This window comes from Gobio gobio (genome assembly GCF_949357685.1).
Source record: "Gobio gobio genome assembly, chromosome: 21".
NCBI classification, from domain to species: Eukaryota; Metazoa; Chordata; class Actinopteri; order Cypriniformes; family Gobionidae; genus Gobio; species Gobio gobio.
Genome location: NC_137117.1, coordinates 20550282 through 20574020, shown reverse-complemented (window position 1 = coordinate 20574020; position 23739 = coordinate 20550282). Strand labels below are relative to the sequence as shown.

At 38.2% G+C, this 23739-nt stretch overlaps 1 protein-coding gene across 1 annotated transcript; it reads right to left on the bottom strand.

Annotated features, from left to right (window-relative positions):
* Nucleotides 1-127: 127 nt before the first annotated feature.
* ccdc187 (coiled-coil domain containing 187) lies at nucleotides 128-22595 on the bottom strand. Its single transcript, XM_079803222.1, has 12 exons — nucleotides 22390-22595; nucleotides 21390-21477; nucleotides 13939-14001; nucleotides 12901-13030; nucleotides 12429-12519; nucleotides 6508-6586; nucleotides 2908-3023; nucleotides 2153-2230; nucleotides 1951-2079; nucleotides 1379-1452; nucleotides 1220-1305; nucleotides 128-1128 (listed from the first exon to the last, which is right to left on the bottom strand). The coding sequence occupies exons 2-12, from the start codon at nucleotides 21436-21438 to the stop codon at nucleotides 968-970; spliced, it is 1056 nt and encodes a 351-aa protein (XP_079659348.1). The 5' UTR covers nucleotides 21439-21477; nucleotides 22390-22595; the 3' UTR covers nucleotides 128-967.
* Between the last annotated feature and the right edge of the window lie 1144 nt (nucleotides 22596-23739).

The following is a 23739-nucleotide window of genomic DNA, read 5'->3' as shown; positions in this document are numbered from 1 at the left end:
TTTGTGGGAAGAGAAGGTCTCGCTGAAACTCGATGTTTGAGGTGCTTCCCGCAGAGATTTGCATGAATTTGATGGTAAATAGGGAAAGTTAAAAAGTCTAAATTTAAATCCACACAATTTCTGCTGTAAGTGTGACGTGTTTATTGATATGCATCCAGAAAGATATTGATATAATTTTATCTGACGTCTGTATTTTTTAAACTTATATATATATATATATATATATATATGCATTGAAGAAGGCATACTGAATCATGACATCACATCTTACATTGTTGTCATAACAGTACGGAAAACACTGGAAACATATAATGGTCGCACAGCAGTACAAAAATATACACAGTTTAATTCCCTCCAGTCTTGTAAAACTATAGAATATGCTGATGTACACTACAAAGAGGGAATATAACTCATGTCGGAGAAGTCTCGTAAACCACAACAAATTATTAGTGATAACACTTTGGGCAAATTAAGACTGGTGTAGTTCCTGGAATACAGGAAAAAAAAAAAGGGTACAAGCAATTCTAAAAGAATGCCCGCTTGGATATCTTCAGAGATAATGCAGAAACTCCAGAGGTCAACTAAACTATGACTTCAAACCTTCCTTTATCAAAGCATAGTGTGATTTTCTGGTTTCCCCAGAAGTCGTGTGTAATGCCAAGCTTTCCCACTGTGGTGACATACCAGCCTATAACCAGCTGCGAAACAAAAATGAAACAAACAAACCATAAAAAAAGCACGACATGACCTAAACAGATGTTCACTAGTAATAGCAGCATTATCTGGATGGAGTGTCCCTGTTTTGCAAGTTCAAGTCAATTTGTCGGTTACAAAAGTATCCCACAAATCTTGGAGAAAGCAGAAGACTGGAAAGCCCCAAACTGTCGGGACATGCATGCAAATCTTTCATCTTTTATGGTTATGAATTCATTACTCCGGTTCATTTCTCACTTTTATACATCCAGCATCACTGCTGCTTGCAGTTGTCTTTCTGTTTCGCATTTTCCTTTTTCTCCTTGGGCTTTACTCGTCCTGGTTTGTCACTCTGCCGTTTCGTGGGTGGCACAAAAGTAGGTTCTTCCAAGGGATTGTGTAAGCCTACTTGTAAAGTTTCATTTACACTGGGATCTGTAAATGAAACCATTTATAATTATTGTTTTGTTAAAATCTATAATTACGGTAGAAAGAAACCATTTGTTATTTGAATGAATGAAAGCACCATTCATTTGTCCTGCTTCTGCTGCATCCTTCCTTTGGAAGGTGGGGTCTAGCTCTTCTGCAACATTCCTGATGGCTTGCGCTTGCCTGTAGTGACACCATAGGATGTTAATGGATATGTCTTGAATGCATATATATTATCGGGAAAATAATGACTTACATTGTCATGGAATTGTGACTAGTGGTGAAGTCATCAACTGGGGATTGAAGACCTTCGGAATCCAGTCTCCGCCTCTGTATGTTAAACAGCTAAATTCACATTCAAAATTCTTTTGGAAAAACAGGTCTACTAAAGGCTGGTTCACTCTGCCCCAACCAACACGAAAAGGGTTCTGGAATTTGTTGGAATTTGGCTCCATGTTGGAGTTAGTGTGAATCACCCTTAAAGGGATAGTTCACCCAAAAATTAAATTTATCCCAGGATTTACTCACCCTCAAGCCATCCTAGGTGTATATGACGTTCATCTTTTAAATGAACACAGTCGGGGTTATATTAAAAAATATCCTGAGATTTTGAAGGTCAAAAAAGCACATACATACATTGCGTCACAAGTTACTCTTTTGGAGCAAGTTGATTTTGCATAGGGCCGTCTGCTGGAAGCTAGTTATTTTAGGCTATAAAGTTTTAAATATGGATATTATTCTTACAAAAACGCATCCCTTAGCTTCAGAAGGCCTTTATTAACCCCCCAGAGCCGTGTGAAGTACTTATTACTCTAAAAGTGTGGCTACCTGTCTGTCACATGCTGCTCTCCTGTCATTCTCCCTGTATTCCTGTCCAGGTCCAGGTCCAACAGGTTCCAGCTCACGAGATCTCCGTTTAGCCTTTATCTCCTGTTTCTGCATGAAACGTGCAATTTCCTGCCACAAAACGAGAAATTAATTACTCATTCATGCGGTGAGAAAGCAGCCCTTTCATTCAAACTCTTCGCACCTCATCTTGAGCAACCTGTGCTGCTCTGAAGTCTCCAACAGGACAGTCCGTTCTAAGAGGAGAGGAACCTTGTGGAGTCTAGGAGAGAAGAGAAAACCCAACTTCAGCTATATTGTTTTATTTGAGTCATTTTTGCTACTGTCATTGATAGGAATACAAAACGGTCTTCATTTCAGAGCACTAATAGGGCTGGGAGGTATGATGGTATATACCAGGGGTGTCCAATATTGCTCCTGGAGGGCCTCCTTTCAGCAGAGTTTAGCTACAACCCTAAATAAACAAAAAACTTAAAAAAGGCATGTGTGTTGGAGCTAAATTTGGTAGAAAAGAGCCCATCCAAGAGCAGGACAGTCTGGCATATACAGTAGTGGACAGTGGTGTCCAGTTTAGGAATATTGACACCTTTATTCAAATATTATTACAAATTATGTAAGCAAATTACGTAGTTGTGCTTGGAGGCAATTGTTTTATTTGTGATGATGGAATGAAACCAAATCATTTGGCTGTCATCCAAATTATGAAACGAGAGAAATCAATGTATGCATGTAGTCAATGTATGCTGTGAGATTTATTTTAAAATTGAACATGTAGCTGTAGTTTAATTTAAGATAAATACTTAAACCAAGTTTAGAGTTCTGTTCTCAAATTTGTACAGTCATTATAACCAAATATCTCATTGGGACATCACTTTTGACCACTACTTTACCACATACCTATACCTTGGTAGATATATTTGCACTTTTAGTTCAGTTCACCTCTTCGGCCAATCTCTCCTCCTCTTCCTGAAGCCTGCGGGCCAGCTCCTCATCCAGCAGCACTTGCTCCAGCTCTCCCAAGTCAAGAGCCGCCATTCCACTGCGAAAAGCAGATCCTGTTAGGAAATAAGGGCAGAGTCATAACAAGTAACAGGGTTTTCAGACCACCATCACCTTTAGGCAGTTAGGCCCGAGAGCAGGGCTGTCCATTCCTGCTCCTGGAGGACCACTGTCCGGCTGAGTTTAGCTCCAACAAACCTACCTGGAAGTTTCTGGAAATCCTCAAGACCATGGCTGCGTCTGAAAACGTAGGCAGCTGACTTGTTGCCTCGCTGCCTTATAGGTAATGACTTTGCAAACAGCGTTTGCGCACAAAGGCACCTCATGAAACTGATTTCGGACAGACTTCTGAGACAGCGTAAGAGTTTATCTACAGCAAAATAGATAACTATGGTGATATGCCATCTTTCTTTTTCTAGCTCAACGGTCACAGAATGGAAAGATATCAAAGGCAGTATAGGATACATCTATGCTGCCCTCAAAAAAAATCGATCAGATGAAGGTATCTCAGGAGACATAGAATTGGACGTGCCTTGATGCCTTCCTATACCTATACCTATACCTATACCTATAGCCTCCGAAGGTAGCATTTTTAAGTTTTCAGACGCAGCCCTTGATTAGCTGGTTCAGGTGTGTTTAATTAGGGCAGGAGTTAAACTCTGCTGGAAGGTGGCCCTACCGAAACAGGATTAGCAGAGACCATCAAATATTAACAATAGGTAGATTTCCAATTAATTAAACAGTAGGACTCTTACTGGGTAGATTATAGTCCTGAAAATATACCTCAAAGGACACAGAGTAAGAGCCAAATCAAACATGCAAGAAGAACCAAGCACATGTAACAGTGAGGTAATGAAAAAGAGAAAACAACTGATGCTGCTGTAGGAGAGATAGAAGCATTTTGAGGCATTTGAGAAACGAGGATGAGATCTGGAGGAATGGTCAAGCTTAAGAAAAAGCAGATCGCACCAAAAAATGGTCTCCACTCCTAAAATGTACACCAGAAGGAATGCACATGAATTCTTGTTTACTGATTGGAGATGATTGGAAAGCATTGAGCAGATGTAGGGACAGGCTCAGCCACACTGCAGAGCTCAGAGAGAGTTTACCTGCTCCGGAAGAGCGCCCACTGCAAGACTGGAGTCTCTGCATTTGTCTCTCCTCTCTCCTGCTTTCTCTCTCCATCTCTTCCTCTGCACTCGTTCTTTCTTCCTCAAAGGTCTGCCAGCGCTCACTTTGACTTCGCCTCACTCTATGCTCTCCATGCCTGTGGTCCCTGTCTATCCTCCTTTCATCCTCTGCTAATGATTGAGCTCTCTGCCGTGTGTTTCTGGCTCTCTCCATCTCCCACCTGCCTGTATCTCTCAAACGATCCTCCACTTTCACCTCCATCAACTGTGGTGCTCTAGGCTGCAGTGAGGGGGCATTATTCGAGAGTCTTGCTCTAGCCAAGTTTGAATCATCTACACTGCGTGTTCTGCTTCCCTCACGCACCGATGTCCGTCTGTCATTACCATGGTAGCTACGTCGCATTGAAATGTTCCGTTGAAACCCCTGTGCTTGAGTCTGGAGATCTTCCCTTAAAATACCTGTTGAACACTGAACTCTTTCCCTAGTGTCACTGTAACAATTTCCATTGGTCCTACAACTGTTGCCATGGTTGGCATTTCTCCGTTCATCCGGGAAATGAACATGTCTTTCCCTAAAACTCTCCCTACGACCGCAACCGTCTCCCTGCCACGTTCTGCTAGGATCCTCCCTCACACTGCTGTGGCGACTCAGCCTCGTTCCAGAGACCTGCTGCTTCTGTCGCAATAGTTTCTCAAGTTTATAGACGGGTTCAAAGAGGTCCTCCTCAGAGCTGTGGCTGAGGTAGCCTTGCTCGCTCATATCGTTCTTTATGAGCTTGATGACATCACCCCATCCACCTGACAGGTGTGAAGATCTGCTGCTGCTGCTCTGGCTGGTCATGCTCCTGCCATCCTGCTCTAAATGAGTTCTGGAAGGTCTGCTGACCAGCTTCTTCTGCCCAACAGTGGGTTTGCTGTGCTGCCGTATGACTGTAGGCCTACTGTACTCAACCAGGTCCTCCTCAGAGTCTGAGTAGGTGGGTGAGGAGGAGAGCTGCCATCTTGTAGTTGGAGACCGGTTGAGAGGAGCGTGAACAGGCCGGGGTGAGTATGGACGAGCAGGAATGCTTTTGGACTCTTTAGTAAAACCAACCATGCAAACACAAAGCAGGGGATTTGGGAAATGGTTAGAAATCAAGTGGATGCAGAATAAAACTGTTAACTCATGAAGCTCTGTTTAGAAGAAAAAAGGACAAATGAACCATGCATTACATGACAAACACAAACATGAAACGAAAATGAAGCTTCACTGAATTCACTGTGATTCAGGGTGTGGTTAGTAGCCTACGCCAAGAAAAGTTCAATGGAACAGGTGGATTCAAGAAATAATTCAAAATCCTATTCTGTCATCATTTACTTTACAGAAAAAGTGCGACTTTTTTTGTCCATACAATGAAAGTCAATGAGTCGAAAGCAACAGGTGTGTAACCCTTTAGCTGGGCTTATTTCACCTAAAAATAAGTGGAAACACCATCAATCTTGCAGACGTGAATGACGGAAAGCTTGACGTCCTCCTCACACTCTGTTTAGGCCATCAAAGAAAATCAGGTTTTATTGCAAGTATATATGCCATAACCATAGAACCTTTCAAACAAGAAAACAAACATGAGTGAACCGGGTATTACTTGGGGACAGTCATCATCCCAGATGAGGTCATGTCTTGTGGTGTTTAAAAAGCAGATGAAGCATCTGATGAAGCAGCTGGCTATATGCGTCATACAGTATGATGGATGCATTAACGATATACTGCATGTTGAAACAATTTATTTGTGTATTATTTTAGTAGATTTAGAATTCCAAGTCTGCGCAAAGATGATGAGCTGTTAACATCACCAGTGTCACTACTGCAAATCAAATGATTGTTTGGGAAACAACCACTTGACTAGGCAAAGAATATGCATGTGACAAGACAGGATTTAAAAATAAATGGTTTACTACTTTCCAAGAAATTTTAAAACGAGGGGAGACAAACGGAAACATTGTACTACAGAGAAAATAACTTTAGTAATCATCCATAAGGTCTGTTTCACACATTGTGCATTATCAAGTTCACGGGATGAAAAACAGGCTTAATCCAGATCATTTAGAGTTTATAGTTGTATCGGGTTCAGGATAAGTGTCAATGTAAATGTGACCCACCCCCCACCGTCATGTACGGTAAATCAAAGATTTCACACTCCTGATAAATCAATAAAATGTATTTTAGTTATGAATCACTTTTTCTAATTCTATACAGAAATAGAGCTCTATTGCGCAACAGAAACACTGTCAATGTGAACACAAAATGTGAGCCTGTTGGTCGCAAAAAAGCGGCTCAAGTTTGACCAAACAAAACTGCTGAGACACCAAAGTTACATTATTTCATAAAAACACTTAACACCATGAATTATGTTAGAGAGGAGTATTTTACCTCTACCATCTTTATTTTGGTAACTGCTCCGATGTCTCTCACAAAGCTCTTCCTCTTCCTGTATCCTTTTTGCAATTTCCTAAAAAACAAAATAAATAAATTAATTATTACAGATAAAAATGTTCAATGGGATCTGTTGAACAAATTTTTAATAAATATAGAAAAGCATGTAAAGTATGCTTATAAATATACCCTATATATAGCCCATGTATTGTCACAATCTTATGTTTATCGTCTCATGTTTTATCAGTCAAAACGTCTCTATCTGGATCTATGTTTCATTCAGCTACAGCGATATGCCTTTGTCCATCTAAGGGATTTCCTAGAATGACTTCTATAGGTGTGTCTCAATTCAGAGGCTGCATCCTTCGAAGGACTAGGACTTCAGAAGTTGCATTCTTCGAAGGCCAGACCGAGCATTGTTAAATGGGACGGTCTAGCGGAGGACGGATCTTGTCACCTATCAACTGTGACAGCTGCCGTTGATGAGTGGCAGAAACGGTTGTATACTGGACTTTTTTGAAAGTTATATTAAACTGTCTGAAAACAAAACAGGGTTCACAAACTGTGGACATTTAAAAGTGGCAATTCTGCAATTTCTCTCAAAAAATCCTGTCGTCACTGGCGCGCAATGAATTCTGGGCTAGGCAAGGGCGCGAAGGATCCATCTGCTGTATCCTTCATTTCACGGGAAACAAAGGACGCATTTGAAGGAGACTTTGAATTGGGACAGCCTTTGTCATGCGGCGCCCTTCGAATGGGACGCAGCTTATAAGTCTCACTTGTGGACTTCCTGTGCAAGTGTTCCCTCTGGCTACAAGTACAAATGAAACAGACATTTTTACATTGCATGTGTGTACTCAACACCCCATTTTGGGTGAAAAATAGGAACAATAATACTTCTCTAAAGAAATTTGAAGTAAACATGCAAATAGTTTTCCTCCAGTGTAGAGAAGTTTTTCTCTCTCTCAGTGGATGCATAATTTCCTGACAAAAATGAAGAAATTACGTCACATTTCTATCATATAAATGTAACATTTTATAATAAAACTTTAGACCTTTCTTATGATATATAGGAAAATGAAGCTGTATTTTCAAGTGCTCAACCAAAACAGATGGACGTTGTTTGGATTGTGATTAGCAATAGTTGGCTACATAAACAAAATTAACTTAATGTTAAGCAAGAGGTGTTACCTGCAGACTGCCATTTTAGGCAAATAAAATGTTTTCCTGAAAACATTTCTGGTTGAGGTTTGTATTTTGTGTGCCCTATATGGAACATTAAATGTCCTTTGTCAGTCAAATGCCTGTTTAAGTGATGAATTGTACTTCTTTTCAAAGATGGAAACAGCCATTTTATTCTTGTGCTACAATCGTGTGGCCTGTGCTGCAAAACGTTCAAACCTCTTTAGCACCTATGCTATGTGCAAAAAAAAGCTAACGTACAGCCCTGCTATAATGGAACGTCAAAACGTTCTGTTATGACACATTGAGGTGAAACCCTTAACACCAAGTGTGGGTTTTCTGACAAAAAATACATCCACCCACGCATTTAACACACACCGTCGATAGACAGTGCACGTCAACAGAGGGGAATTTCCATGCTTACGTATAAAAGGTCTGAAGACCTGATTGTTCTTAAAGTAAAAAGCCCACCATGCAGAATCTTCAAACAGCCACATGCTCGGCAAACGGGCCACAATTTCTCACACCACTGACCACAATGACTCAGAAGTTTCCAGTGTCAACGTACCATCGAAACTTATTTAAATTTTACCAATTACAGTACGATTACCACATCGATTTAATCTTTTATCTCACATGACTACCAACATTTTGTGCCATGAAAATAAAGACCAAATTAATACACATTTTATAATAAGGTTATAATAATGCAAAAGCATTATTTAAAACCCAACTTTTTTATATAAGCTTGCAAGAAATGAGCAAAGTCACTACTAGAGTCTCACTTTACTTTTTTTGTACTTTTTGAAAGATTTGTTATGGTATTTCTACCTGAAATACTCTGACTGTGCAATGTGTCCTTTAAAGTCTTGCAAAACAACTATAAATGTGACAACATTCCCTGTATGTGAGACTTGACCAGAAGATGGCAGAGTTCTGCCTCAATGACAAAAATGACAAAGCTGCAGGTTCATTACAACATCAAATCCCCCCCCCCCCCTTTTTTAATTTTATTTATTTATTTTATTTTATTTACTTATATTGTCCCTTGTCTTTATATGTCCTTTTCATATGTATGTAAAAGGTTTTTTTTATGCTTCCTGTAGATATTTGACTCTACATACAAATGTCTTTATGTCTTGACTCTAATGTTCTCCTGAAGGTATTTGTATATTTGTACGGTTCTTGAATAAAAAAAATAAAAAAAATAAAACAACAACAACATCATCAAACTTAGATACAATGAGCTACATCTGTATTGTAGTCAAATGCTGTTAACATATTTAAAATGAATGCAAAAATCCAAGACTCCAGGAGCTAGATTATTTATAACAATGGTTTGTAAGAGTGAAGTTGTTTAGGTCAGGTTTTTTTTTGTATTACCCAAACGGGCCACAAGGGTGTGCTAAGGCACCTGTGGAAAAAAGAAAGAATTTTTTTTTTTTTTTTACAATGTATTTTAACAAAACGCTTTGGATTGATATTTATTGTAAGATTTGATGTTTCCCGAACTTTCTAATATTAGGCAGAACTAAAAACTAATATTATGAAGAAAAAGAAAGATACAAGGTCAACTTTGCTGTTAACTTCAAATGAAATATTTTCCAGAAAATATTTTTAAGAGTGCTTTGCCTTTAGACAATGACAAATAGCCGGAAACAACATGCTGTCTGTATAATACCATGTTTAATATTATTCCACACATAATAAATGGGTCTGTATACATGACTAAATAATTTTAGTAAGGAGTCCTTACAAGCAAATATTCTGGGGGTCTTTGGCATTACATAGTCCTTAGCTCATGCTAACTTCCTTAGCAGAGTCTCTCTATGTCTGTTGCCATCGGGTCGTGATGTCTTTAAACTATTAGGCTGACCTTTCTTACTTCACAGCACTAACAGAATTAACTCCTCTGTCCTGGGCTGAGAGATTTTCACCCACACCCTTGTGTGGGTGATAATCTCTCACACCAGCTCCCGTCTCAAGGGGTCTGACTCCGAGCTTATCTGACACCTGGACTCTCAAGAAATCATCCCACCAGATGTGGTTTGTTTGTGCACACAACAATTAGAATTATGCTCGACATTAGTCTTCCGTGCTCCTGTATGAGCCTTATAGGACAGCAGGGTCCACAGCAGCGTGTGGAGATGTTTAGATGCGACCTGATGCCTCACAGGGTTTAATTAACACAGGGCTGCAGGGGTGTAAATATGTATAATTAATGCAGCGGAATGACATTTTCTGCAATATGGGAGGCCTATCAGTGATGCTACTCAGGTTTGAAAACACATTGAAAATTACTAGCAAGTATTAATTAAATGATATTTTATCATAGCTTAGCTTTTAATTAACACCGCAAAGTCACATTTGCTGCTTTCCAGGAACATATAAAAGCAAAACTGCGTAATGTATTTTCAGATAATATATCTAGAATGTTTTTCCTTGCTTCAAGTATAAAACGAACAAAATTTACAGAGGTTTATCCTAAAAAAAAAACTACAATTCTAAGATATATTCTCTGAAAATAATGATTCTTCTCAATTTTGTTTTAAGGATGTTTAGATATATTTACTGCAAAACAAGACTAAAAAAAGTTAAAGAAAATTATTTAGTGCAGCTGGCAGGCCAAGACATGATTCGTTAGTCAGAAATACCTGCAGGAACAGAATATCGTGTTGTTCACAACCCTGAGTCATAAAATATCCTAAATGTCCATAATTACCTGTTAAGAATTAGTAAAATCATCGAACTGTTATTTAAAATGCCTCACAGGCACGTTGACTCAGATTTATCTGGAATCCACATCTCTGAGATCACCTGTAAATGATAATAGGTGGTCAGGATCTAATCGTGTGCTATGCCAGTGTTCTCTGACTCAGTTTTTCTACCTGCTGAGCCAACAATTTTCAGCTTTGCCACCTGAATCACACGGGACTCTCCAACTCCCAAGACACTCCCAAAAACACTTATGCTTTGATTTCCACAATAACCCCCACAGGCTGTCTATGTTCAAACAACTCTGACTGAACAAAAGACTCCATAATCAAGGTTCACTGCTTCGTCATTTGTGAGTAAAAATAAAAGCTGAACAAGCAAATTATTTTTTTCCAGGCTGATTCAGAGGCCTTGTTGCTACCTGTTTAAATGTCTCACCGACATTCTGTTCTAGTTTAGATCATGACAATCATTTCTCTCACCTAGGTGTTTGTGCAAAACAAAAATTAGTAATGCACTTGTGCTGGAAGTCTAGGGGAAAATAGATTTAGGCAGCGCTTGATGACAAGGAGCTTATGCCGCAGATGACTGCTTCAGATATTTCCGGTGATGCGTATGTGGGGTAACGCAGTGCTTTTTATCATATTAAACATTTTAGTGTTTAAAGTGATGTTATAATGCTACTCTGTCCATTCGCTCAGTGGCTACTACGAGACACTTGTTGCACACTGCAGTAAGCTAGATCGATATTAGGCATGGTAAAACATAGTAAAATCCAGAAAACGAGATTTAAACAATAAGACTAACTGTGTTGAGCTACATGACAATGATTTGTTTTCTGTAATTATCCACACAGTTGCTCACCTGTCTAATAAAACACATATTATATTAAAGCTTCTTTGGTGTTTCCATGGTTTCTACAAAATAAAACGGAAGTCAAGGGGAACACGGGTATGATGTCGTTGATGTTAAAATGGCTTATTTCTCTGGATTTAAACATTCTTGGAAACATTTGGGATAATGTAAGTACACAAGTCAACAAAATATATAACATTGTTCTAGTGGTTTTTGGACCTACATATTGTGCCTTTAGATGTGTATTTCATGTTTTTCCCCATTTTAATTTAGAGTTTGATTATTTTAATATATTAATAATAAATGTAAATACTATTATATTAATAATAATTTAGATTATTCATTTAAATATTTTGAAGTCATCCTGAATCCCCCCTGGAAGTTTGCTGAGATCGGAAGGAGCTGAAATATTAGAACTTAAAAATTTATCACACTAGTATCATTTCACAGTAACATACTTTTTCAGTCTTTAAGCTACACCTTAAAAACTGTGTATTTTAATTTTTGCTCCAGTGCAATCTGTTCTGTTGCACCAATTAGGGTGCAACAGTGCCCCACTATTAACTTTGAGTTTTTATATTTAGCTGATGGTAAACAACTTTTAGTACAATATTACATTGACAGCCCACTCTGGAAAAACCAAAGGTTAAGCACTAGATAACCTGCAGGGTCTGAACTGGCAAGCTTTTTAACCACTTTGTCACACCACCTCCAACACAAAGAACTGCTACAACATTTATGTAACCTTTAATACAGGTCCCTCACAAAGGAAAGCTGCAAATCCATTGAGGTTTGCTTTTATTTCTGGAGGAGAACATTTCCACACTCAGCTTTTCTGCCCATGACTCACTGAACGAGAAGACCTCAGTCTCTTTTTGTGTCCCTGGGGGGGTTGTTTAAGGGGGGCTGCAGTTCAATGCATCTGGATTTGATTAATGCCCAGTTTTGAGTATGACTTTTGCTTTATAGTTGCTTGACGCTCATTCTTGTGTGGTCTTTGCTTGAACTTTCACTCCACAGGAGACTAGCTGAATAAATCAGCTTACGGGCGTCCCACAGTGACTCATTAACTAGTGATCCATTTGATGCCTCAGACAAAGCAGTTCAGAGGTGTAAATGAAAAACAGAAGGAGTGACGTTTACTGAGCCTGAAGTGTGTTACACACCTCGTCCTCTACCTCCCTCCTCAGAGCCTCCTCCGCACGTCGCTGGATCTCTTCCTGAATCATGCGTGCGTATTCTGAGTCCTGTTCCTCCCTAAGAGAAAAATACAACAACCTTGAAATGGATGACTTCAAAATATTTCAATGAATAATATAAATTATTATTAATATAATAGTATTCACATTTATTATTAATATATTAAAATAATCAAACTCTAAATTAAAATGGGGAAAAAACATGAAATACACATCTAAAGGCACAATATGTAGGTGACAATAAACAACTGAAAAAACATGTAAGACAAAAGCACAGAGATTGTCACACTACAGGACAGCGTTGGACTTTGTACATGCTATCAGCTACTGAACTGCTCATATACAGTATATAACCTTGAATAGACAGTGTCCTATCTGATAGCGGTGTGTGTGTGTGTGTGTGTGTGTGTGTGTGTGTGTGTGTGTTGTGCAATCTTACAGCTGACGAGTGGTCTGTTGCTGAAGCATCTGAGCACTCTGCTCCTCCTCATCCTGGAGTCTCTTGGCTACTCTGATGTCCCTCTGCACCAGCTGACTCCTCTGTACATTTGAGTTGTAAAACTGCTCAACTGTAGGAGACAGCATGCAAATAAGGTTACAGAAGAGCATGTGGAAGATACACTAGTTCAAAGGTTTGGGATCAGTACGTTTTTTCCCCCTTTCATTTAACAAGGATGCATTTCATTAATCAAAAGTGAGAGTAAAGACATACTAATGTAACAAAAGATTTACATTTCAAATAATTGATGTTATTTTCGATTCATTTCGATTCACTCAAGAATCCTGGAAAAATATAGGCTATATCAGTTTTCAACAAAAAAACATTTTCTTGAGCACCAAATCAGCATGATTTCTGAAGGATCATGTGACACTGAAGACTGGAATAATGATGCTGAAAATTCAACTTTGCCATCACAGGAATAAATTACATTTTATATTATATTTACAACATTTCTGTATTTTTGATCAAATAAATGCAGCCTTGGTGAGTAGAGACTTTTAAAAGTCTTTCCGACCACAAACTTTTGAACAGTAATGTATATCAGGACATTTAAACCTTGAAAATGATTTCTAAACATCTGACATATGCGAGTGTTTCAATAAATATTGTAATAAGACTTTAATTTAGTCGTACAGGCCTAAGAACTGCCAATATGCACAAGAGAGAGACTTTTCGATTTACATGTAAAGCAAGTAATCGCAGATAATAAACTGGCATGGAAAATATAAACTTAACTATTAGTGAACAGCTGTATAACGGCTGAGAACAATCTAAATCTAAACTCTGCCTTGTCTGACCAAGCAGGCTATTTTAATTAAACAGGTAAACTGACTCACATGAGAGATATTATTGACTGCTACGCCCTTGCATTTTGAGGTGTGTGAATACCAGCCCTCTTTAGAAGTTTACAAAAGATGGCTGAACGTAAAGACTGAGAAAAGGTGTGGCAGATGAAATAAGAGAAATGGGTCTTACTTTCCTGCTCCTGCAGGTTATGGGCTAGAGCTCCATCCTCCAGTACAGCAAAACACTGGCACACTGCAGACGAGAAACAACACTCAATACAACTGCAGAAAAAATAACAACTAACATCAGACTATGAGAGATGCTGCTGACCTTAAAAGTATTTAGCGTTTTAACCACAAATTACATACATTCAAGGCTGTAACTGAAGACTTTGTCGAAGAAAACGTGACAGACATTTGGAAATGTGTTCAGAGAGTATGCAGTGTTATTTCATGTCTTTAGTGGTCACTTTAGTAAATGAAATCAAAGTTGAATTAATTCAAAAATGTTCATAGCACTATATTTGTTAAGCCTCATATTTCAAAATAAATTTTAAATATATTTTATCTCTTTAAAAAAAAGTCTTAAATTGTTTATACACAGTTTAAAAAACGAGACACTCAAATTTCATAAAGCCATAATAACAGTCTCTGTGACAAAAGCAGACACTGGAAAGTTAAACTTGTGGTTTTGGTCCTATAAGTGTCACATTTTATTTTAAAGCCAGTGTTAAAATAATTGACATCCCAGGGAGGCTCTCGCTGAAGTGCTTTAGGAAAAAAACTTAAAAGGAATCTGTGTTGAAAATAATTTGTCTCTCAGTTTTTAAAACCAAACTAATTTCTATGGGGCAAAGCTTTTCAGAGTTTAAAAGCAAAAATATGAAGACTAAGCTAAAAAATGTTTTCATTATTTAAGCTTGATAATTGTCTGAATAGTTCCTTTAGTGGTAGGACTACTGTTCTAGGTTGATGAAGATCTGGTCATGCATTATTTTCTGTGGTAATCAGCAGCATTTTGATGCCGTAGATAGAGATTAACTTTATTTAACCCGGAACATTCCTTTAACAAAATCACAAGTAGCAAAAGCATTGAGTACCAGGTCAATGAACTCTGAATTTAACAAATGTTCATGTGAACTGAAAAGTACAGTTCTTGAGTATCTCTCCACCTGATAAATCTACTACAGACCACCACATAAATATACAGTGCATCGAGAAAGTATTCATAGCGCTTCACTTTTTCCACATTGTTATGTCACAGCCTTATTCCAAAATTGATTAAATTCATATTTTTTTTCCTCAATTCTACAAACAATACTCCATAATAAAAACGTGAAAGAAGTTTGTTTGAAATCTTAGCAAATTTATTAAAACAAAAAAACTAAAATCACATGTACGCAAATATTCACAGCCTTTGCTCAATACTTTGTTAAAGCACCTTTGGCACCAATTAAAGCCTCAAGCCTTTTTGAGTATGATTCTACAAGCTTGGCACACCTATTTTTGGGCAGTTTCTCCCATTCTTCTTTCCAGGACCTCTCAAGATCCATCAGGTTGGATGGGGAGCGTCAGTGCACAGCCATTTTTAGATTTCTCCAGAGATATTCAATCGGGTTCGAGTCTGGGCTCTGGCTGGGCCACTCGAGGACATTCACAGAGTTGTCCAGTAGCCACTTCTTTGTTATCTTGGTTGTGTGCTTAGGGTCGTTGTCCTGTTGGAAGATGAACCTTCGCCCCAGTCTGAGGTCCAGATTGCTCTGGAGCAGGTTTTCATCAAGGATGTCTCTGTACATTGCGGCATTCATCTTTTCGTCGATCCTGACTAGTCTCCCAGTTCCTGCCGCTGAAAAACACAGCATGATGCTGCCACCACCAGGCTTCACTGTAGGAACAGTATTGGCCAGGTGATGAGCGGTGCCTGGTTTCCTCCAGACATGACGCTTGCCATTCAGCCCAAAAAATGTGCGGGCTGTCATGCGCCGTCTGGCCACTCTACCATACAGGCCTGATTGGTGGAGTGCTGCAGAGATGGTTGTTCTTCTGGAAGGTTCTCCTCTCTCCACATAGAAACGCTGGAGCACTTTCAGAGTGACCATCGGGTTCTTGGTCACCTCCCTGACTAAGGCCCTTCTCCCCTGATCACTTAGTTTGGCCGGGCGGCCAGCTCTAGGAAGAGTCCTGGTGGTTCCAAACTTCTTCCATTTACCGATGATGGAGGCCACTGTGCTCATTGGGACCTACAATGCTGCAGAAATTTTTCTGTACCGTCCCAGATTTATGCCTCGATACAATTCTGTCTTGGAGGTCTACAGACAATTCCTTGGAATTCATGGCTAGGTTTGTGTTCTGTGACATGCACTGTTAACTGTGGGACCTTATATAGACAGGTGTGTGCCTTTCCAAATCATGTGCAATCAACTGAATTTACCACAGGGGGACTCAAGTTGCAGAAACATCTAAAGGATGATCAATGGAAACAGGATGCACCTGAGCTCAATTTCGAGTGTCATGGCAAAGGCTGTGAATACTTATGTACATGTGATTTTTTTCAGTTTTTTATTTAATGAATTTGCAACGATTACAAACAAACTTCTTTCACGTTGTCATTATGGGATATTGTTTGTCGAATTGAGGAAAAAAATTATGAATTTAATCAATTTTGAAATAAGGCTGTAACATAACATAAAATGTAGAAAAAGTGAAGCGCTGTCAATACTTTCCGGATGCACTGTATGTGAAAGCCGAGCATAAGAGATCTTCTGGAAAAAAAAGAACACACCTCAGATAAAAAAAACCCACACAAAATAACTCTAAATAAACAAGTCTGCCTCCAACTCAAATCTCTTGAAGTTCTGTAAATAATTTTGATGATTTGCTTGATTAATGATATTTTTATTTATTTTGTGCACTGTCATTTTCTTATCCCTTGGGAAGCCCACTCAATATCGTGAAACTAAAAATTACTGACACTGCAGAATCCCTCAAGGGGTTATAGAAAATTAAATAGTTTGTGCTACATGTTGTGATGAATGTTGAGTAGTGTAGCTCAACGCAGTGTAATTGGTGTTACCAAACAAACACATACATACATATATATACGCCTCTCTAAACGCGCTCATGGCAACAAAACTTCAACAAACCCGATGTGTGCCGCCCCTCAGGATATCCACAAACCATGTATGCAAAATTAAAATTTAGTCAAAAGCAACCTCAAATTCAGGGATATACAAGGCGGCCGAGTCGCAGAGACTTTCTGAGGGGAACAGAGTCTGTAATTGACACAACAGCTGGAGTCTGAGGCTTTAGAGCTGGTGCTGGACCTGCGGTCAGGACGGAGAACATTACAGACTCTGAGAGCAGTTAAAAAAGAAGAGGAAAAAAAGAATGTTTTACACTAAATCAAGAATCGCCCCATAAGCGCTGGATTCACACTCAAAAAGACTAAAACCTGAAACACATAAATGACACTATATCTGACTTTTCTTCAGGATAGCTTGAACAATTATGCTGAATTAGAGTAGCACGAACATAATATCCTAATGGAGACATCCTGACTTCAGCACAACCTCTGACCTGAGCAGCTGGTGGAAATCTATGTATAGCTGTGAGGCCCTGGCATCCCGTCTGGTAGGGTGAAACTACCGTCCCCCTAAAAATGTGAGCAGAGAAAAATAACCCTACTGTGGGGTATCCCACGTTTGAATGCAACCATTTTGGTATCCAAATAGACAAATGTATTTCCTGCTTGAGCCCACCTGCTGCATATTGCGATAACCCATATCAGGTCACACAAGCACCTCCCAACAATGCCCTCACACATCCAGCCAGAGCACACACACACATACGCCTTCACACAGAAGGAATGGTTTCCAGATGTGCCAGCAGCAGAAAAAAGACATTAAGCTGAGCAGAAGGATAGTGAGATTTGTGGCATTAACGTTGAAGAGGCAGCAGAAAAGTGGTGTACAGATAAGGACAGAACATAATGGTCAGTTTCGTTGTTCTCTTATGAGACATCCAGTGGCTCTGTAGACTCAGTAGCTGGTTTGTTTTGTCCAGCAGCCAAGATACTTTCTGCCTGGGGACAGGGCATGAATAGAACTCTAACATCAACAGAAATATTTGTGGATCCATATATATATTACATATGTTTTTGTGTAAAGGCAGTGCAAAGGATAAGACTAAGAGAGAACATCAGAATCTGAATTGATGTCTGCATGTGAATCATTTGAATCGGTTTGCAGATTCTGAATATACTGAAATCCAATGATAACATTTACATTTGCATTTCATTTATTCAGAACAAAATGTGTGATATGGCATTTAGTGTCAGTGTTTCAGCGAGAAGCTTATAAGTAAGCAGACAAGACACACTGACCTAGATATTAGCATGACACCTTAGTACATAACTGGAGTGTTTTCCTTTCTAATATATCTAAAACTATCACAAAAAAAAAGCATTTTCATGTTGTTTTACAAATGCATATGATATTTGACAATATCTATTTAAAGCTGCAGTCAGTAACTTTTTGCGCTCTCGCGGTTAATAAACAGAACTGCATGCATCTTGTTGAAGAACATGGCAGCCGGAGCTACGTCTCTCTGTTTATGCCTATGGCGAGTCACACAGGGACTGTGCTCCTCAGCAGCGGATCCTACCAGTCTGGTCTGAAATAGTCCCAATATAAACACTTATTATAAGTGTACCATAATGATTCAGGGTAAGACAAAAAAAAAACGGTTAGGAAAATGGAGAATGTTGTACAGTCTCATTATATCATTTTTGTCTTCAAAGCTTTACACTACTGTTCAAAAGGTTATCGCAATATGCAGCAGGTGGGCTCAAGCAGGAAATACATTTGTCATAGTGATTATTCTCACATTTCACAAATTACTTAAAATCCCATGTCAATCAATTCCACTTGGATCAATCTCCATCTAGATTTCAGACTGAGGCATTTACATGAAATATAAGATTCATGATTGGGCTATCAGTCAGAAACAGAACATGAAATTATTAGGCTGATTGTAATAATTATAGCTACTGTTCCCAGGAAGCATAAGACAGTAAAAGACATGTGAGTGAAGCCTATGCTAGCATGCTAGCCAAGTACGCCTTCAGCCAATTATTAAAAACATCTGGTCTGATTCCTTCAGTCAAAACAATCCTGATAACAAAAGGACAACAGAATGAAGTATGGATAGTTGGATTTAGTATGTCGATTAGGTTAGTCATGAAAACATGGGTCTACTCTATAAACACTGATATGTCCTTCAAACAACAACTGAACTGATAAGACTGTTCACTAAAATCCTCCTCCAACAGTTTGCAGGGGATTTCTGCTTGTCTATATCAAAAGTTGATGAACTACAGAACCCCTAACAACAGCAAGAGTACATGTCTCTGAAATTGCAGTCAACAAAATAAAATAATTAAAAAACACTTACAGATTCACACACTCACAGGATCATACATTTTTATCCAGTAGAGTAGGGAGAAGCTGGACACCGGTGTTAAAACTCATTTAAAAAGTCTTCTTCTCGACAGCTTAAGCACATGCTAACCCGCTAACCTGCTAACCTGCTCTGCATACACTCCTCTAATTTCAAGAGGAGGGATTTGAGCCTGCGGGCCTCACCTCAGCATTCAGGTGTCAGATTGGGGCACTGAGGGGATTGGCAGGAGAGAGGGTGTGGATATAAACTTGTCTAACTAGTTTTGCAGAACCAGAGCTTAAAAAAAAAAAAAAAAAAAAAAAACATGCTCATATTACAAAGGCAGGCAAAATGTATGTTTGAAAGCATATGTGAATACTTTAAAAACAAGATTTCAGACGTATGTGTAAATAAGATAAAGCCGTCATCAGTTACACTAGGACAAAACAACAACAAAAAGGCAGGTAGTCTGAGATGGATCGGTTCATCTTACCAAGGCTGCATTTATTTGATCAAAAATATGAAATAAAATGTCATTTATTCCTTTTTTTTTTTCAGGAATCTTTAATTAATATAATTTTCAAAATTATTTTTATAACATTATAAACAGGGGTGGGAATCACAGGGTACCTCATGATTCAATACACGATACACGGCTCACAATATGATACACGGCTCACGATACATGGCTCACGATACAATAAACGATACATAGCTCACGATACGATACACGGCTCACGATATGATACACGATACATGGCTCACGATACAATAAACGATACATAGCTCACGATACGATACACGGCTCATGATATGATGCACGATACATGGCTCACGATACGATACATGGCTCACGATACCGATAATATCACGATACAGCAATTCTGTATTCTATATACTGCTAGACAATCCTATAAAGATACATCACGATATCTGTCTAACTGAAAACAAAATGCCCGGGCATTGCTGGGGCATCTATTAAAAAACCCTTTTTCTTAGGCTAGTTAAAATGTTCACATTTCCCTCATTCCCGTGTTGAGCACAACCTTGTGGTGCCATGAAGTGTCGCTGGGAGCAGAGAAATCTATTTAGAACGCCTTATTTTAATCATTAAGATATTGATATTTTGGCGTCAGCGTATCAATTCTCGTATCGCACGGAGAAGGACAACGATATAGTCATTTCAATCAATCATTTATCAATATTTTGTCCCACCCCTAAGTATAAACGCCTTTACTGTCACTTTTGATTGATTTAATACATCCTTGCTTCTTTTCTTTCGGAAAATAAATTCTTACTGACTCCAAACATTTGAACGGTAGTATAAAGTGTGCCACTACTAGACATCCAGTATCTGTCTGGGAACAGGTTTCACAGCATAAAGAGGAAAAAAGTCAGTGAAGGCAGGGAGTGAGGGATGCAAAGGGGTTAAAGTGCAGAGAGGAAAGAGGCTGCTTTTTCTCAAGGGAACTGTGGTATAGAGACAGCATTCCCAAGACTAGGTCAAGAGAACTACCAGAGCAAAAACACATCCACAGGAACTGATAACAGAAGAGTGAAGACAAAGGAAATGAAAACATAGTTGCTCAAAGGCCATGTAAAAAAAGGATATAAACCCAATGGGAAAAAAACATGGCATAGTATTGTACAGACCTACAAAAGCCTAGACATTAGTTAATTGGTTGATACAGGCGGTATGGTGGTCTAATAGGGTCTTTGTTCTACAGCCAGTGCTTGTTTAAGCGTAAAAAATTCAAAGCAAAACAATAAAAGCATTGTGTACAGAATGGGAACGGAAAGGGAAATCATCATAAACATTTCCCCCTTCAAAAGAAGCAGTGGGTCAATCTCAAAATACAGGATTTTTCCCTAAGAGACGAGACTTGAGCAAACAGGGACATGTGGAAAGGTTCTTTCGCCAATGAAAAAAAAAGAAAAGAAAGTTTTGCTTCCGAGATATACAGCAGACGTCTGGAATGTTAATCAGATCTCAGACTTATCAGTATAGAGCATGCGGTATATAGAATATGACAGCAGAATGAGACGTCTGAAAATCAGAGTGGGAACTGGGAATTAACAATCAAGCCCACGGAATCCTGCATGTATACATTATGTGTATTATACAGCACCATAAAAGCACAACTCTTCCAAGATGAAACGATCAGCAATGTGCACACACAAAGCATGTCAGGCAGGTCTTACCCTCTTGGACTCTGGGCAGTTTGGACTGATCCACCTCCAGCTCTGCCATGACTTCTGGCACTGCTCATCAGCTCATGCCATTCAGCACCTATTCTCATGAAAGAAAAACTTTGGTTAGTGCTCAAATGACGGGGCCAAACGAGTTTATTTGGTCACTGTGCGACAACAGATAGACAGTTCATCACTAGCTCATTAAATACATCGAGAGTCTTTGGCAAGAGCTTTTTGACAAAAAGCTGATAAGATATTTGCATGTTACAGCAAACATATTTGAACATTCCCATAAAAAGAAAAACAAATTGATGTATTATTATTTAAAATATTATACTTGAAACAAATATAAATCATATAAATAATAAATTAAGACTTTCTCTTAAGAAATCACATGTAAGCACCTATAAATAACCAGAATAAAGAGTTGCCTTATGGACACATCTGTGGAATAAAAAACATTTATTGCCTTAAGAAATCATTTAAATAAAAATTAAAGCTAAATAAGCCATTCCATTAATTATTAGAATTACTTTAAATAAAAATTAAAGCTAAATAAGCCATTCCATTAATTATTAGAATTACTTTAAAAAAAGTTTTTTTTTTTTTTTTTTTTTTTTTTTTTTACAATAAATACATGACTGATTAAAAGCTGGTTCACATTTAGAGCTAAAAGATAATACTATCGACTTTTTTTAGAGCATTTGTGTTGTGCTATATAATAGCTACATATTGACAGAAACCATAAAATAGGCAAGACACATAACTACATAAAGCAGCACGCGACATAAGTACTGCAAAAGCGCTCTAAAAGAAAACAAAGCGAAACTAAAACAAAGAGAGATTTAAAAAAAAAAAAAAGAACAAACCGGCAGAACTGAAATGAATGAGGACAGTGAGGGAAGACGGAACTTCACATTCCTCACGTTTTTTCATCTCAATGATTCATCACACAAACATCAAACACCGAAAACCTGATTCACTACAGACACCAAACACAGTCTCTTACCTGCTCTGAGCTCTTCGCTTCTCTACAAATGCTCTTTTTTATCTTCAACTACTTGTTGCATATTAGGGCTACTCGAAAATATCTAATTTCTCATAAGCTCACACTAGATTTGATAGTGTCAGCAATAAGCCTGAACTATAATTACCCAGTTCAAAAGTTTCCGACTAGACAGACTGTTTTTGACAACGAGACCATGAAGCTTCCACAGGGATGGTAAGCCAGCGCGGACAAACTTCTGCCCGCGCCCTCCCTTCATTAGGCTACATCACACTGGTTCATCCAATCACATCAAATTATAAATATAAATATAAAAACGTTGATGATGCACACATTTTTAATTATACGTAGGCTAGATCTGAAGTAGTTATTAGTTTTACCAAATGCACAGAATGCACAGAAAGTTAAAGCTAACTTTATTTAATAACAAATGCTTAGGCTACTATAAAAAGTGAGACGTGGGAGGATATTGTGACCTCTACTTGGAAAATGGATTCATATTCTACATTCTCATTATATCATTTTTGTCTTTAAAGCTTTACACTATACTGTTCAAAAGTCAGTAAAACATTTTTCCCATTCATCAAATAATCCTGAAAAAAATTACCACACTTTCCACAAATATATGCAGAACAAGAAATTTTAACATAATAAGAAATGTTTCTTCAGCATCAAATCAGCATATTAAAATGATTTCTGAAGGAACATGTGACCCTGAAGACTAGGGTAAGGATGCTGAAAATTCAGCTTTACCATCACAGGAATAAAATACACTTTTAAAATATATTCAAATAGAAAACAATTCTCTTAAATATTTCACAATATCGCGGTTTCACTGTACTTTTGACCAAATAAATTCAGCTTTGGTCGGTGACTTCATTCAATAACAGTAAAAACTAAAACAGTACCCCCTTTTGAACGGTAGTGTACATAGTGATTATTCTCACATTTCACAAATTATTTAAAATCCAACGTCAATCAATTCCACTTGGATTAATCTCCATCTAGATTTCAGTCTGAGGCGTTTACATGAAATATAAGATTCATGATTGGGCTATCAGTCAGAAACAGAACATGAAATTATTAGGCTGATTGTAATAATTATAGCTAAAGCATAAGACAGCAAAAGATCTGAAGTAGCCTATTTATTGGTTTTACCAAATGCACAGAATGCACCGAAAGTTAAAGCTAACTTTATATAATAACAAATGCTTATTTTACTATACAAAATGAGACGTGGGAGGATATTGTGCCCTCTACTGGCGTTTGAGTCATGGAAAAATTAATGGATTCATGGATTTTCAAAAAAAAAATAATTATATTGTTATATTGTGTAAATTGATGTAGGAATTT

What these genes read in the sequence shown, in the direction of transcription:
- ccdc187 (XM_079803222.1), bottom strand. Translation starts at nt 21,438, where the DNA reads ATGGCAGAGCTGGAGGTGGATCAGTCCAAACTGCCCAGAGTCCAAGAG. An exon ending in CAACAGACCACTCGTCAGCT is followed by an intron (nt 12,520 to 12,900) that starts GTAAGATTGCAC and finishes TTTTTCTCTTAG; the next exon opens with GGAGGAACAGGACTCAGAAT. An exon ending in CACAGGTTGCTCAAGATGAG is followed by an intron (nt 2,080 to 2,152) that starts GTGCGAAGAGTT and finishes GTTTTGTGGCAG; the next exon opens with GAAATTGCACGTTTCATGCA.